At 58.4% G+C, this 17,524-nt stretch overlaps 1 protein-coding gene across 2 annotated transcripts in view; it reads right to left on the bottom strand.

Annotated features, from left to right (window-relative positions):
* The window catches only part of LOC105483376 (solute carrier family 9 member A3), a 47,179-nt gene extending 30,007 nt beyond the window's left edge, over window positions 1-17,172 (bottom strand). The window contains exon 1 of one of the 2 annotated variants that reach the window (XM_071099167.1): window positions 16,835-17,172. In XM_071099167.1, the coding sequence (XP_070955268.1) occupies window positions 16,835-17,045 (211 nt within the window). In that variant the 5' untranslated portion in view covers window positions 17,046-17,172. The remainder of the gene's footprint in view (window positions 1-16,834) is intronic. The other variant, XM_071099166.1, reaches the window with a different exon arrangement.
* Between the last annotated feature and the right edge of the window lie 352 nt (window positions 17,173-17,524).

The following is a 17,524-nucleotide window of genomic DNA, read 5'->3' as shown; positions in this document are numbered from 1 at the left end:
GTCCCCGCCCCGCCCACACCCGAGTCCCCGCCCACACCCGTGTGGCTGCAGTTCTCCTTCAGCTTCCTGGCGCCCGCCCCTCACACCAATGGAGCCAGAAGGGGTGAGGGGTGCTCAGCCTCGGAGCCCAGCTGCGGAATCACAAGCAGCCCAGAGCGCGCCCGGGGATGGAGACACCGCAGGGAGACGCAGGCCTCAGCATCACCATCGCCCCCACGCCGTAAGGGCAAGGCCATTAGAGAGGAAGACCTCCCGGGAGTCAAACGTGACAGCTAAAGTTTAAAACTCAACAGAGGAGTTGAAAGAGGAGGTTAAGAATTTCTCTCAGGTCGGACGTGGTGGCTCACACCTGTGAACTCAGCACTTTGAGAGGCAGAGGCGGGAGAATCATTTGAGCCCAGGAGTTCGAGACCAACCTGGGCAACGTAGTGAGACCCCATCTCTACAAAATACCAAAACTAGCCAGGCATGGCTTGCCTGTGGTCCCAGCTACTTGGGAGGCTGAGGCAGGAGGATCACTTGAGCCTGGGACGTGGAGGCTGCTATGAGCTGAGATCGCACCACTGCATTCCAACCTGGGTGACAGCTATGAGCTGAGATTGCACCACTGCATTCCAACCTGGGTGACAGAACCAGATCCTGTCTCAAAAAAAAAAAAAAAAAAAAAAAAAATATCTCCAAAGATAGAGAAAAAAGACACATAAAGAAAATGTAGGGCCAGGCATGGTGGCTCACGCCTGTAATCCCAGCACTAGCACTTTGGGGGACTAATGGGGTGAATCACTTGAGGCCAGGAGTTAAAGACCAGCCTGGGCAGCATGGTGAAACTCTGTCTCTACTAAAGTAAATTACAAAAATTAGCTGGGTACCGTGGCCCACGCCTGTAATCCCAGCTACTCAGGAGGCTGAGGCATAAAGAATCACTTGAAGCCAAGAGGTGGAGGTTGCAGTGAGTCGAGTGCATGCCACTGCACTGCAGCCTGGGCAACAGAGCTAGATGGAAGGAAGGAAGGAAGGAGGGAGGAAAAGAAGGGAGGAAGGGAGGAAGGGAGGGAGAGAGGAAGGAAGGGCTTGAGGGCAGAGTAGGCTGGACACATGTGGGCTGAATGTGGAACCCTGGAACTCAGGCGTGGGCAGAAGATGGAGAACCATGGACAGGCACCGCCACAGCCGTTCCCAGAACCAAGCTTGCGTTTCCAGACTCAGTGGCCTGCCAGGGACCTGGCACAGCAGGTGAAGTTAGCTACACCCCAAAGCACTTCAGGGAGTGAGAGGAGAATGGGGCACGGGGAGGGGGAGGAGGCCCCCTGCAAAGCAGCAGGAACGAGGAAGGCCTCCGAGTCTTGCATGGACGCCAGAAGAAGCTGGCGCAGGGCCTGATGATTTGGAAGGGAAACCAGTTCCCGCGGCGTGAATCAAGCAAGGCAAAGGCATCTCAGAGGGGCTGTGGGGGCAGCTGGCGTTGGCCCCCCTGCAGTCAGCGCTCAGCCGCACAGCACTCAGCTGGCTTCCCAGGGCCTGAGCAGGGATGGGGGAGGCTTCAGGAGAAGAGGGGCTCCGGCGATGTGGAGGAGAGTGTGTCGGGGAGACAGGTGCTGGGCTGGACAGGGGGAGCCGCTGGAGGTCTGGGGGCATTGGAAGCAGGCGGATCCCCAGGTGCTTGGGCCCCTCGCAGAGTGTAGCAGCTTGCTGGGAGCAGAGCCACTTGCTGGAAGCTCAGAGAAGGCTGCCAAGAGCAGCAACAGAGAGCATGGTTCCCTCCAGGCACAGCCAGATGCTGTGTGGGGAAGCAAACGTGGCCATACACTGCCACCCAGCTCTAAGGTGTTCGTGGTGGGAAGGCCAGACCCCGCGGGACACACCCCAAGAGCCGGCACCACGCTTGGTCCCGGCCTGGAGACAGGGGCCGGCGCAGTCAGGCTGTCTCCAAGCCCGGGGTGGAGACCTCATTGGGCTTTACTGTGGCGACTGCAGGGGAGCAGGGCCCAGGGGACAAGGTGGGCATAGACTGCTGTTTTCTTGAGTGAACCCTAGAACCACTTGATTTTTCATCTGACAAAGCTAACCGAGGAAAAGATGAGGCCCATGGATGCATGAGCTCTCTGCCTGGCAGGGGAACATGCCCAGTGCATTTTCAGGTATTTGCTGAGGGCCCGCTACCCACGGGCTGAACAGGAAGGCAAGGGAAACGGAGGTGAAGGAGCCGTGGGAAAGGCCAGGGCTGCTGGGTGCAGGGGTGCGTGGGAAGACGCGCCAGCAGCACACGCAGCTTTCTCTGGGCACTGCTGTGCTCTGAGACCTCCCATGGCTCACACTGTCTCAAAGCTGTGCCTGGACACCTGCTGTCCCACCAGGTCTTCCCGTGTCTCCCCTGGCCTCAGCCCTTCTTCCTGTCTCTGCAGGTTCCACCCTGCATTCTTGTAACCTCCCATCACGATTCCCTCCAGCCTCATAATAAGGGGTCAGATACCTGCCCATCCACATGTGAGATCCTAAAATATCCAACACTCACCAGCAAAACTGTGAGCCACAAGGAGAGCACTGTGGTCCCACTGGCCTTGCTGGGCAGGGGCAAGAGTGTCTGACTGTTCTCGGATGGCAAGGCTGGCATTTAAGTGTACAAAAGACCTAAATGTAAAACATAGAACTATAAAATTTCTAGAAGATAGCATGGAAGAAAAGCTACATAACCTGGGGTTTGGTGATGAATTTTTCGATCAACACCAAAAGCATGAGCGATAAAAGAAAAAAATGATAAATCGGACTTTATTAAATTAAAAACTTTTTCTCTGCAAAAGAAGACATCTGCAAAACATGTATCTCCTAAAGAGTTTATAATTCAAAACACACAAAGGACTCTAAAAACTCAATAGGAAAAATAAACAACCTGCTGAGAAATGAGCCAAACATCTGGGCAGACCCCTCACCAAAGACAGGCAGACGGCAGATAAGCCCCTGAAATACGCACGGCAGCCCATGTCATGGTGGAGCCGCAAATTAAAACACACGGAGACACCATCACGCCCCCGTTAGCGTGGCTGAAACCCAGGACATGGATAGCACCGAAGGCCGGCGAGGATGTGGGGTCACAGGAGTGTGCCCTCAGCACTGCTGGGGGCACAGGGTGGTGCAGCCACTTGGAAGAAAGCACGGCAGTTTCCTACAAACCTAAGCAGGCCATGACCCAATGGTCAGGCCCACAGGATTGAAATCCTCCGTCCACACAAGAGCCTGCACATGGAGGTTTATAGCAGCTTTATTCATAATCACCAAAAAACCCTGGAAGCGACTGAGATGTCCTTCAGTAGGTGGATGGATCCAGACAGTGGAATCTCATTCAGTGCTAAGAAGAAATGAGCTGTCAAGCCATGAACAGATACGGAGGAAACACAGATGCAATGAATAAGTAAAAGAAGCCGCTTTCAGAAGGCTGCACGCTATAGGTTTCCAACTACATGACATTCTGGAAAAGGCACAACTATGGAGACAGTGGTTGCCACGGGTTGGGGGAGAGAGGGATGAACAGGCAGAGCACAGAGGATTTTTAGGGCCGTGAAGTTCTCTGGATGAGACTGTAATGCTGGATCCATGTCATTGTACCCGTGTCCAAACCCACAGAAGTGCAACACCAAGAATGAGCCCTAATGTAAACTGTGGACCTCAATTAATATAATGTATCAAGAGTGGCTGCATCATGACAAAGGTATCACACCAATGCCGCCTGTTAGCAGTAGGGGGGACTGGGGGAGGGAACGGCTGGGGTGTGGCTAGAGGGAACGTTATACTATCAGCTCAATATTCTGTAAATCCACAACTTTACTAAGAAACTTAAGTCCATTCATTTTCTAAGAAAGGGCGTCCCCGAAGCTGTGGGGGGGGGGGCGCTCCTTTTGGGGTGGGCTGGAGAAGGCCAGGCTGAGGGGATGAGGACAGCATTCCAGGCAGAGAGTGTGTGCGGTGGGCAGGCGGAACCCAGGCAGAGGCACCCCTGGAGGAAGGGCCAGGCGTGCAGAGGCCTGGCGGCCAGTCTCCTCTTGACCCACCTATCAATTCTGACTCCACGGTGCCGACACTACTGTCCAGCATCACCAAGATCAGAGCAAATACCAGTCCCACTTTTCACTAGAAGATAAAAGGGGGAAAGGCGGTTACAGAGGTTTCCACTGCAGCAAAACCCAAGAGAGCGGAAACTGAGGCTGGAGAATTGCCTCCTGCAGCGACACTGAGACTTCGGAACCTGGACACCAGGAGGGTGAGGGAGGGGGGTGTGCACCTACTGTGGGCTGCGTGGTGTGGGCTGGGACCACTGAGACCCAGCTGCTGAGACTCCAGCAAACCACAAAGCCAGGGATGCTTCTGGAACACGACAGTGGCACTGGTTACAGCCGGGACGCAGCAGCCCCTTTGGGGTTTTGACTGGCAACATTTACCTCGGGCAGTGTCTGGGAGCTCCATTTTGTTGATGCTTTTTGGGGAGGAGAAAGGCTGGGAGGAAGGCTGGTGCATGGCACAGCCGCTGTGCCGGGAGGCAGGTGCCAGATGGGCCCTCACACACGGGAGCCCCACCCCCTGCTCTAACAGAGCCCAAGTGCCCCCTAAAAGCATGTGGCCCCTCTGAGGATGCGGAGTGGGATGGGAGGAGAGCGCCAGGCGCACAAGTGATGCCCAGGGTCTGTGCCACCGGGGTGTGTGAGGCAGACAATGCGTCAGCCCCGTGGGCAGTTGGGTGGGTCCTGACCACAGGGTTCCTGAGACACGGTGGATGCTGAGACGGCCACGTCTGACTTCCCAGCACACACCTGCCGCCTCCATGCAACACATGTGCTCCTCAGGGGCCCAGGGACAGCTCTGGTGGGCAGACAGCAGCCCTGGGCCCCCCTCGCCTTCTCCCCCTGTGATGTTGGTACACAGTAACGCAGCTCTCCCATTTGTCGGCACCTCTGGCAACAGGGCTGTGCCCGAGGGCTCCTCTCCCTCCGAAGGCAGGCGGGCCACACACAGCCACTGGAGCTTCTCCTGGGAGCAGCGCTCAACCAACCCAAGCCAGTTCCACCTGAAGAGACTCCCCCACTGTGTGCTGGGTGTGGGCGGCAGGCAAAATCCAGAGAAGCAGAGACGATGGTGCCTGGCAAGGCCCCAGCCCCGGCTCGGGAGGGCACCCTGCTTTCTGGGAAGAGGTTACTTCCCTAATCACAGTTGACTCTAACTAATCCTAAAATTAACCTTCAGATCTTGAGAAAACCAGGATTAAGACAGAAACCTGGAAGTGGCGCTCACATGGGTAAACCCTCGGGGAGGCGTGCTCAGGCCGTCCCGGTGCCGATTCCCAGACGCTTCACACGCGTGCTCAGGCCGTCCCGGTGCCGGTTCCCAGACGCGTCACACACGCGTGCTCAGGCCGTCCCGGTGCCGGTTCCCAGACGCATCACACACGCGTGCTCAGGCCGTCCTGGTGCCGGTTCCCAGAGGCTTCACACACTCCCTCTTCCTCCCTGACCTGCGGTCTCCCAGGCTGTGTGCCGCCAGGGCTGTCAGTCCAGGGGCTCTGTCCCTCGGGGGGCTCTGAGGCCCGGCCTCCAGCCTGCGCCCTCCCTCCCCAGCTCCGCAGAGTCACCCAAGACCAGTGGCCACTGGCTCCACCACTCCTGGGGCCCACCTGCCCCCCGAGGCCCATCGGGCCTTGCCTGTCGGGGGCTTTGCTCACTGTGGTCCCTCGGGCAGCCCTGCCCAGTGGGTCCCACAGCCAGTAGGTGGGGAAGGAGTGTTATGGCCCACTGAGGGCCTTCTGAGGACTAGGTTCTAAGGGGAATCTGTCTTCACTGTCCGGTCAGCCCCGTGTCCTCTGCACCAAACATCTGAGGCTGAATCTGAGGACAGAGCCCCCAGGAGCTGCTGTTCTTCCGTACTTCGTATCACCCCCAAAGCTCTTAGAAACAGGTGTTTTCAACTTTCGAATTCAGACTTGCAAGAAATCTTTTCCCAACAGAGAGCTCAAACCCTTGGACTTTGGCATGGCAACTCAGCAGGCAGTGAACTTGGAAGTTCCCTGATCCAAGGAGGAAGGAGAAAGGAGGAAGCTGCCGGTGCCCCCAGGCCCAGCTCCTTCCCTCTGCCCTAGCCCTGCACAGTCCAGAAGGGGACCCTGGCTTTGTCCCTGCCCAGGGCTGGCTCCCAGAACCAGATAGGGGGGACTGGCTGGGATGGCCCAGCACAAAGCCCTCAGGGATGCACTCAAAGGCCGCCCTCCAGAGACCAGGGTCTTGGCACGGGTCACCTGGTCTTTCCCGAAGGCAGAGCCTTCCATGAGGAGACGTGGGGAGATTTCTCGGCCCCCCACCCCCCACCCCAGAGTCCATGCCATCAACCTGGAGTCGCAGTCGCAGCCCTAACCATCCTCCCCAGCACAGCAGCACCAACGGCCAGGCCCACTCCCAGGATGTGCCCCTCCTGTTTCTGGAATTCCCCCTGCCCGGGGCAGCTATTACAGCCCCTCCTGCTCTGCCCGCCCCTCCCTCCTTCCTTTCAGGCCCCTGTGGACGGTGCACACATGGGAACCCGTTGGGCACCCCAGCTGCTCTCCTGACTCCGCCTGGGCACGGCCCCAGGTTCCATCTCAATTCTTCCTAGACTGACAAGAAGAGGCTTTGGAAATGGACTTGACACACAGCCAGCCCCAAGGGAAGGCCGGCAATCGGACAGAGCAGGGAGCCCAGAGCTCAGGCTGGTAAAGGTACTCGCCAACGTGAGGGAGCCACCCAGAGCTCACCCCAGCTCTGAACATGGTCATCACATGGCCAGAGTGCAAGGACCACCTTCCGCTTCTCCTCCACGGGTTCCCCTGCTCCCTAGACACACACATTCCCTGCTGCTCCTCAAACACCCACACATTACTGCCTGCCACTCACACACCCATGCACAACCCCACCACTCACACACCCACATACACTCCTCCGCCCCTCACACACACACACTCCCCCGCCACTCACACACACTCCCCCGCCACTCACACACACACTCCCCCTACCCCTCACACACACACACACTCCCCCTGCCCCTCACACACCCATGCACAACCCCACCACTCACACACCCATGCACAACCCCACCACTCACACACCCACATACACTCCTCCGTCCCTCACACACACACACTCCCCCGCCACTCTCACACACACACTCCCCCGCCACTCACACACACACTCCCCCACCCCTCACACACACACACACACTCCCCCTGCCCCTCACACACCCATGCACAACCCCACCACTCACACACCCACATACACTCCTCCGCCCCTCACACACACACACTCCCCCTACCCCTCACACACACACTCCCCCGCCACTCACACACACACACTCCCCCGCCACTCACACACACACTCCCCCTACCCCTCACACACACACACACACACTCCCCCTACCCCTCACACACACACTCCCCCTGCCCCTCACACACACACACTCCCCCCCGGCCCTCACACACACACACACCCCCCGGCCCTCACACACACACACACACCCCGGCCCTCACACACTCACACACTCCCCCCGGCCCTCACACACACACACTCCCCCCCGGCCCTCACACACACACACACACACCCCGGCCCTCACACACACACACTCCCCCCGGCCCTCACACACACACACACACACTCCCCCCGGCCCTCACACACACACACACTCCCCCCGGCCCTCACACACACACACACACCCCGGCCCTCACACACACACACACCCCACCCCCCGGCCCTCACACACACACCCCCCACCCCCCGGCCCTCACACACACACACTCCCCCCGGCCCTCACACACACACACACACCCCGGCCCTCACACACACACCCCACCCCCCGGCCCTCACACACACACTCCCCCTGACCCTCATCCACACTTGTTGCCTCAGGCACTTGACTCTGCCTATTCCTTCCCTGAACATGCTTCCCCCAACCCACAGGGCTGTGGCTGCCGCTCCGCCCCAGGGATGGCTTCCTGGCTGTCTTTGGTCCTTGGTGTCCTCCCAGGAGTGCTGCCCCCTGGGATATTTGGGTCTCATTTGAAGTGGGATCCCCACTGCCTATAGGGCATGGTGGGCACTGAATGTTTATTGAGTGAATATTAAACTGGAGAGCGCTCCTCTATTGCCCAGAGCTCTGGCTGCTGCAGAGTCCTGCTTGACTTTGCATACCTAAAAGTGGTTGGCATGCTAAGGGTATTGGCTGCCTGTGACCCAGGTTCCACTCTTTGTCCCAGGAAGGTGCCAGGTTGGGCAGTCCCAGCACCAAGTCAGGGCCTGCCCAGGGTGTGTCTGCATCTTCCCAGGCCTGGCAACATCAGGATGGGCTGGGTTTGTCTGTCTTATTCCAGAAGGCATAGCTAAGGCATAGCTAAGATTTCAGCTGACAGTAGAGCATGTTTAGGCCAGGTGAGTGTGGTTTCTCTCCGGGCACATGACCCACTCCTGGGAAAGCTCTGTGTGGGGCCGATGGTGCTCACCATGCTGAGCCCAGATCTGCCAAAGCTCTGAGCCGATGCTGCAATTGCTTGTCAATGATCCCACTTTGCAGGTTAAGTCTGCCACTCCTTGGCAGGCGGCGCCTCTAAAGCCATTGTCATCCAGAAGTAGGTGTGCTGCTCACTGGAGGCGCTGTGGTAGTTTAAGGAAATAGTTTAGCCAAGGAGCTGAGACAGCCTCTTCCTGGGCCCAGTGTCCAGATGGTTTTGGATGAAGCTTATACATGGTAAGCCAATGTTTATCCCTCCACTCCTTTACTCTCCCATGCGTGCATTCATCCATCCATTTGTCCATCTACTCATTCATTCATTCCTCCTTGTGGGTGCATCCATCCATCCACTCATCCATCCATCCATCCATCCATCCATCCATCCATCCATCCTTCCACACATCTACCCATCCATCTGCCCATCCATCCATTTACTCATCCATTCACCCATCCACTCACTCATCCATCCATCAATCCACTTATCCATCCACCATCCATTCACTCATCAGCCATCCACCCATCTGTCCATTCACTCACTCACTCATCCATCCATCCATTCACTCATCCATATATCCATTCATTCACTCATCCATCCATCAGTTCACTCACCCATCCATCCTTCAGTCCACTCATCCATCCATCCATCCATTCACTCATCCATATATCCATTAATTCATCTGTCTATCCATCCATCCATCAATCCACCCATCCATCCATTCACTCATCCATTCATCCAAGCCATCCATCCATTCATCCATCCACCCACCCATCCATTCACTCATCCATCCATCAATCCACTCATCCATCCATCCATCCACCCACCCATCCATTCACTCATCCATCCATCAATCCACTCATCCATCCATCCATCCACCCACCCATCCATTCACTCATCCATCCATCAATCCACTCATCCATCCATCCATCCACCCACCCATCCATTCACTCATCCATCCATCAATCCACTCATCCATCCATCCATCCACCCACCCATCCATTCACTCATCCATCCATCAATCCACTCATCCATCCAGCTATCCATTCACTCATCCTTCCATCAATCCACTCATCCATCCATTCACCCATCCATCTATCCATCCATCCACTCACTCATCTATCCATCAAACCACCCATTCACTCATTCAGATAGCCATTTATCCATCCATCCATCCATCCATCCATCCATCCATCCATCCATCCATCCACCCACCCATCCATCCATCCACTCATCCATTCACCCAAACCATCCATCCATCCATCCATCTACCCATCCATCCATCCATTCACTCATCCATTCACCCAAACCATCCATCCATCCATCCATCCATCCACTCATCCATCCATCCATCCATTCACTCATCCACCCTTGCATCCATTTGCTCATCCATTCATCCATCCATCAATCCACGCATTCATCCATCTATCTATTCAGTCATCCATCCATCCAGGTGTCCATTCACGTGCTCAGATCTGCAGGGCCCTGCTGGGGACAGGCACTGGGGACACAGGAGGAATAAGACAGACAATCCCTGCCCTTGTGGCACCAACTTGGTTGAGCCAAAAGACCTTAGAGGAGGAGGTGCCCTCAGGAACTGGGAAGAGGAAGGCTCTGAGCTCAGGAAAGGAGGGGCAGGAGAGATGCTGAGTATGAAGGGATGAAGCTGGGGTGAGTGCATGACTTGGGGGAGGGTGGAGTCTGGCACCCCAGGACCTGGTACCCTGAGACCTGGCACCCTGAGACGTGATACCCCAAAATCTAGCACCCTGAGATATGGCACTTCATGACCTGGTACCCTGAGACCTGGTACCCCAACACCTGGTGCCCAGAAACCTGGCACCCCAACACCTGGCACCCTGACACCTGGTATCCCAAGACTCTTGTCTCAAGGGTGGATGGGGAGAGCCTTGGCAGCTTCATCGTGCACTGAGACTCCTGGGTGTGGGACTCGGCCCAGATGCTGGGCAGATGATGTGCAGGATGGGAACCCCAACTCTAAGCATGCCCCAGTGCAGCCCCTGGCTCCTGGAGAAGCCGGCGGTAGGGGCGGCCACGCTAGGGGAGTTCAGCCATTTCTGCGGTAGACATGAGACTGCTTAGGTGCTGGAGCTTGGGCTCAGACAGGCATCTCAACAAGCCTGTGTGGGCACAGGGAGCGCCACACACGCCCAGAGGCGGGGAGCTCCCAGGGTGGCAGGGAGGGGGTTGGGGGAGCTGGCAGCCAAGAGTGACTCACCATCCCTCTCTCTCTCTGGGCCTCTGGCAGAGCTGCCAGGTACCCACAGGGAGCCCTGGTGGTTCCTTCCCTGCCCCAGATGCTATCAGCACTTCCCAACCTTTGCCCCTTTCCTCAGGATTCTCCTGGGTGACACCTTAGCTCCAAATGCCATGGATTGTTTTACAGCCTACAGCTGATTCTCCTGTGGGCAGCTCCTGGAAAATGAGACTTCACCCCTTCAGGGCCAGACCCTCCCCTGTGGAGACTCCTGGGAGAGTCCTTGCTTCCAGGCCTCCTGTGAGGGCTCCTGACTCCAAACCCACTGAGTGCACATCTCCTGCCAGGACTGGGATCCACGGGGCCCTCTCACTGGTCCTCTCCTGGGAGGGCTGGGTCCCCTGGGGACTCTGCTGCCCACCCTGGCCTTCTAGGCTGTCCTTGTCCCCAGACCCTCCTTTCCTATGCTTCTTCAAGGAGAATCTAAGGGTAGTTCAACTGGAGTGGGTAGCAGATATGGTGGGGGGTAAGCGCTGTGTGCATTGAGGGATTCCTGCCTCCAGGACCAGAGCACGTGCAATAAAACCATCCACCCCAGGAGGTGAAGATGACCCCACAGCTGCCCTCACAGCCTGGGCACCGAGTGCCTGGTAGAGGGCTGCACCTTGGAGAAATCCACAGCTTAGGCAGGTGGTCTAGGCAGTATCACACCCCCAGTGGCAGAGACCCCCTGGGACACCCTGGGTTAGATAGCGGGGGTCCGGGATCGAGTGCCGGGTTAGGGCAACCTCCTGTACCCCACTCAGACAGCAAGGAGGCACCTGGTGCCTCAGATTTGGGACCCAGAGCAGGGAATCTGGCGCTCAGGGATCTGGGTCTTGAGCCCTGTCCAGTTAAGGAGGAGGTGCTGCAACCCCAAGGCTGAAGCTCCTGCGGAAAAGCATTCCCTCACTCCCTCAGGAGAGGTGCACCGCTCAGAGATGGGGAGGCTGCTCTTCTGACCCTGCGCCCCAGTGTCCTCCCGACCCTCCTATGGCTGTACGGGGCACTGCAGACTCCAGATACCCGTCTCGCTCCCACCTGCCCTTCCAGCCAGGGCTTGTCAAGACGTGGGACAGCCTGGGCCTCCCCCCTCAAACCCCTCAGCAACACGAACTCCTCTTCCAGAGCCTGTCCCACCTGCCCGCCCCCACCCAGCCCCACTGTCCTGGTTTCCCCGTGGGCCATCACTGCCGCTGCTCAGGTCCTACCCCCTCAAGGCGCCACCTCCCTGAGCCAGCGCTGCCCAGCTCTGGAGTTTGGGTCCATGAGATGTCGGCTCCCACACCTTCTGTGCGTCCACAACCCAAGGGGTCCCCACGGCCAAACACTTGGGGACAAATAGACGCAGCTGGGCTTAGAATCCACTCCCAGCCCCAGCCCCTCCCCAGTCTCCAACATCTCAAAATTTAACTCCCCCAATTCCCTTTTGGTCGGGTCCTGTTGCTCGTGTGTGGCTGAGCTGCGAGGCGAGGTCAGTGCAGCAGAGTCCCCCCAAGGGTTGAGAACAGGATGGGACCAGGAGATCTGGCCCCTGCTGTGTCACTGATGACCCTGTGACATTCCCACCCCTGCCCCAAAGAGGCCCTGCGGTCCACCGCCCTGATGCCCAAGGGAAGCTCCTCACTGTCTTCCCAGAATCTCCCCAGTGCCATTCTCTGCCCCATGGCCAGTCATCTGAGAACCCAGATCTGACCACATCCACTCCTCACCACGACACTAGGTGGGGACCAAAGTCCTCCAAGGCCCGTAGCTGAGTTGCTTGGGCCTCCCCCTGCCTCCCTCTGCTTCCCCAGGGACCCTCCTTGGGCCTCCCCTCTGGCTTCTGACACCCCCATCTCCCTCTCCTTCCAGGGGCCCATTCCTGGCAGTCCTGACACCTGCTGCTGCCTGAATCCCACCCCAGGGCCCCCACCCCAGGGCCCCCACCCAGTGCTGCCGGGCCTGGTGGTCTCTGCAAGGCGCAGCCTCAGCCCCCAGAGGAAGCCCAGGAAGGAAGGAAAGCCTGGCCCAGGGTCCCCAACGTGGACGGTGCAGGGTGAGGCGGGGATCTGGTGGGCACCTAAGGCCTAGAGTGACCCTGGTGTGGGTGGCTACAGGCTGGGGGCCCCCAAGGGGCACAGGAAGAAGCCCCCTCACCCTGCCGGAAGCAGACACTAGTCCCTGCCGCCTCCACTGCTAAAGACTTCCTCATCCTCTCAGTCTGGGAGGTCTGGGCTGTGGACTGGCTCCCTGGCCTCAGCCCCTGCCTCCCCTTCTGCATTTTAAAAAGATGCTGTAACAGGCAGGGGAACCCCCAGTGCACACAAATAGGGGACTTGTGGGGAGCCCCTGACGGAGCCCAGACATGCAGCCTGAGGCTGGTGGGCCAACAGCAGCACCGGTTCCTTGCCCAGGCACCTGGGCCACCTGCTGAGGCCCCAGCCCCAGCATTTGCTTGGGGCAGCTCTGGCCCTCTAGCCATCCTCTGTCCCAAGCTGCCTGGAGTAGAAGCCTCCTGGGATCAACATTGCTGTGGGTTTCAGGATCCCGGGACTCTTATTTCCCCAACTAGGTTACAAATTGAAGAAGCCTGTAGGGTTTTTATGGTATTAGGTCTAACATTTAAGTCTCTAATCCATCTTGAATTAATTTTCATATAAGGAGTAAGGAAAGGATCCAGTTTCAGCTTTCTACTTATGGCTAGCCAATTTTCCCAGCACCATTTATTAAATAGGGAATCCTTTCCCCATTTCTTGTTTCTCTCAGGTTTGTCAAAGATCAGATGGCTGTAGATGTGTGGTATTATTTCTGAGGACTCTGTTCTGTTCCATTGGTCTATATCTCTGTTTTGGTACCAGTACCATGCTGTTTTGGTTACTGTAGCCTTGTAGTATAGTTTGAAGTCAGGTAGCGTGATGCCTCCACTATTCACAATAGCAAAGACTTGGAACCAACCCAAATGTCCATCAGTGACAGACTGGATTAAGAAAATGTGGCACATATACACCATGGAATACTATGCAGCCATAAAAAAGGATGAGTTTGTGTCCTTTGTAGGGACATGGATACAGCTGGAAACCATCATTCTTAGCAAACTATCACAAGAACAGAAAACCAAACACCGCATGTTCTCACTCATAGGTGGGAACTGAACAATGAGATCACTTGGACTCGGGAAGGGGAACATCACACACCGGGGCCTATCATGGGGAGGGGGGAGGGGGGAGGGATTGCATTGGGAGTTATACCTGATGTAAATGACGAGTTGATGGGTGCTGATGAGTTGATGGGTGCAGCACACCAACATGGCACAAGTATACATATGTAACAAACCTGCACGTTATGCACATGTACCCTAGAACTTAAAGTATAATAAAAAAAAAAAAAAAAAAAAAAAGAAGCCTGGGGCTGTGAGTTAGAAACACTCAGGACGTGTGAGAAATTCAGCAAATGTTTGGAAAAGCAACAGGAATGCAGCTCTTTTCTGTTGGAAGAGACATTTCTGTTTGTGTAACTTGAGACTGAAAGAGTTTGGCCAATCCCTGATCATTTTAAACAGCAAAATGTGCCAAGCAGTTTAGTAGGTTCGGACCCTGGTCTGGGGGCTGTGGGCATGTGAAGGAGGCTGGGTAAAGTGGGAGAAGTCCCGCTGTGGTGCAGGCTCAGGCCCCGGCGTCTGTGAAGGCCTGGATGTGAGGGTCCGCTGGGAACACAGGTCATGCACCTGAGGCTGGCTGCACAAGGAGGACGGTCTGGGCCAGCAGAATCTGAGAAGTCCAGAGTTCACAGGGGAGGGGTTGGGGGAGGAAGCACACAGGGAGGGCCAGGGGCTGCGTTCAAGAGGTGTGGCTGGCAGAGAGGGGATGGAGGGTGGGACAGCCTGGGGGCCAATCAGGGCAGACCCAGGGCAGACCTCAGCTGTCACTGCCGGGGCTGCAGCGTGGACAGTGGGTTGAGGGGATGACAGCGAGTGTAGAGGGAAGGTCTGGAGAGGTCTGTGCCGGTGGGATGCTTCGATGAGCTCTCACAGCTGCGCGGGGCAAGGCTCTTGCCTTCCCAGGTGGGGCCAACAACCCCGGGACAAAGACAGCCGCTCACTCGGTGCTATCAGGGTGGGCCTTCGTAAAGGGCCAGCTCCCCAGGAGATGCATTCTGGGACCGCCCTGCCCTCGGGACTTGCTGCTGGAGCCGGCAGCTCCTTGCCCTCAAGGACGTCTTTCCAGAACCAGTCCAAGTGTCTGGGAGACCCGAAGGCTTTTCCTGGTGAATAACAAACTCTGAGGCCAGGCAAAGCCCCGGTCAGTGTGCCCTCCCTGCGGGCTCCCAGGCGGGGCTGGCTGGTGCCTGGTGGCTGTCTTCGGACCTTCAGATGCCAGATTCTGACTCTGTACACGGGGCTGAACTGGGAGAGGCCCCAGCTTGTACAGAAATTACATATTCAGGACCAGGCGCGGTGGCTCACGCCTGTCATCCCAGCACTTTGGGAGGCCGAGGCGGGTGGATCACCTGAGGTCTGGAGTTCAAGACCAGCCTGACCAACATGGAGAAACCCTGTCTCTACTAAAAATACAAATTAGCCGGGCTTGGTGGCACATGCCTGTAATCCCAGAGAGGCTGTGGCAGGAGGTGGAGGCTGCAGTGAGCCGAGATCGTGTCATTGCACTCCAGCCTGGGCAACAAGAATGAAACCCCGTCTCAAAAAAGAAAAGAAAGAAAAGAAATTACCTATTCAGTTTACACCAGCGGGACACGCCCGTCAGAGGAAAGCAGGGTGAGCTTTAGGATGACCGCAGAGCCCAGGTTGAGGCTGGACCTCCCTGATGCCCCAGGGGACCTTCTCAAGGAAATCACCTGTAGGAGGCAGCCAGCCTCAGAGACTCCCCCACGGCCAGCATCGCAAGCCCCCAGTAGAAAGCACAGCGAGGCCAGCGTGAGCCCGGAGAGCAGGCAGCCCAGGCCGGGAGCTGAAAGACACCGGGGTGAGGAGGAGGCTGCAGAGAAGGGAGGAGGCTGCAGAGAAGGGAGGGCGCGGGAGGGCTCAGAAGAGCACTTACGAGACAGACAGAAAGCAAACACTCAAGGGGCCTGGAGGGGAGGGGAGACCCTGGCATAAATAGGGCAGGCGGCAGGCGTCACTGAAGGAAAAGGCACCTTCTCCAATCAAGCCTGCTGGGCGTACCAGGTTCCACCAAGGCCAAGGTTCTCTCAGCTGTTCTCCCCGAAGCCTGTCCTTCCCCTGTCCTGCGTGGGCGCCCCTCCTCGGCCCCAGCATCCAAACCGCCGCCCCCTGCCCACCCCGCCCCAGTCCAAAGCCGCTCTGGAAACCTGCGGCGGCGCCTGCTGCTCTGATCTTGCTTCTCCTGGCCCCACTCGTGTCCCCTAATCCCCCCTCTACACAAGTGACCACCTCTCCGCCACCCCTGGAGAGACCCTCCCCTGTGGGCCAACACATGAAACTTTGATCCCCACGAGCTCCTCAGGAAGCTGACCTTCCTGTCACCTTGCCAGGAGCTACCTGCCGTGCCCACATTACTGGTTCATTGGCGCAAGTTAAGGAGAAGAGAAATCTGACCGACCGGGATTTTCCAAAAAAAAAAAAAAAGGAGGCCCGCCAATGGGAACGCTGCGCCGGTAGGGAGGATTCTGCTGGGTTTCATGCGGGTAGCACCGCTTTTCCTTTCTGCCCTTGCAACGCACGAAAAAGCGCCATCACTCCAAGGACGTTTCTCTAAAAAGATTGAGTACCCCCAAGGAAACCCGGCCCCAGGGACTCCCCGGGCGCGAGCAGCCTACAGTCTGCGGGGCTCGGAGCGGAGGCCGGACGGAGACCCCACAGGGACCCGGGAGCCGCGAGCCAGGGGCTCTGAGGCTGTGCCCTCGCCGGGTAGGGGAGACCCTCGGGACCCGCAGGGGCGGCTTAGCGCGGCCAGAGTCGCTCCCGAGTCTCGCTCTGCTGGACCCGAGAGCCAGACTCTCCCGAGCCGCGGCCGCCCGGCTCCGACTTGATGGGCGCGGCCACAACGAAGCCCTCAGACCCGGCAGAGGCGGCCGCAGACCCCGCGGGCAGACCCGGAGACCCCAGGGCCACCTACCGATCTTGGCCACGCTGGCCACGAGGATCCAGAGCGCGATGACGTAGGGATCCTGCACGTGGGCCCACTTGAAGGTGACCACCTGGAAGCCCCCGCTCTCGCCGTGCGCGTCGCGGGGCTCCACCTCCACGCCCCCGGCCCGCGCCAGCCCTCCCAGCGCCAGCGCCAGCAGCAGCCCCCGGCCGGGGCCCCGGGACCCGAGTCCCCACATCGCCGCCTGCTTAGTGCGGGGCTGGGACGCGCATGTCGCGGGGGGTCCCGGCTGGGCTCGGCCGTCGCGCGGGGCTGGGACCCGGCGAAGACCCGGCGCGCTCCGGTGCCGGTGCCTGCGACAGTCCGATCCCCGCCCGCCGGGGTGGCCTTTAATCCCGCGGCCCCCTCCCGCCCCGGGGCGGAGCCTGCCCGCCCCCGCCGCGCACTCGCGAGCGCGGACACCGCAGCAGCTCCCGGCACGCCCGCCCCGCCCGCGCACGCCCACCCGGCGCTCCCCAGTCCCCACCCTTCCCCGGAGCCCGCGGCCTGGAGGTCCGGGAGGTCGCGGCAAGAGCGAGCCCGGGACTGCGCGACCGCCTCCCTGGGGCTGGGGGCGAGGGGAGCACAGCGCGGGGCGGCGGGACAGGCGGTTCCCCGCGCCTCTCGGCGTCCGCTCAGCTCGTGGGGTGCCCGGGCAGCTGCGGGTGCGCTCGCCCC

The sequence above is a fragment of the Macaca nemestrina genome, chromosome 6, assembly GCF_043159975.1.
Source record: "Macaca nemestrina isolate mMacNem1 chromosome 6, mMacNem.hap1, whole genome shotgun sequence".
Taxonomy (NCBI): domain Eukaryota; kingdom Metazoa; phylum Chordata; class Mammalia; order Primates; family Cercopithecidae; genus Macaca; species Macaca nemestrina.
This window is presented reverse-complemented; position numbering and strand designations above follow the sequence as displayed.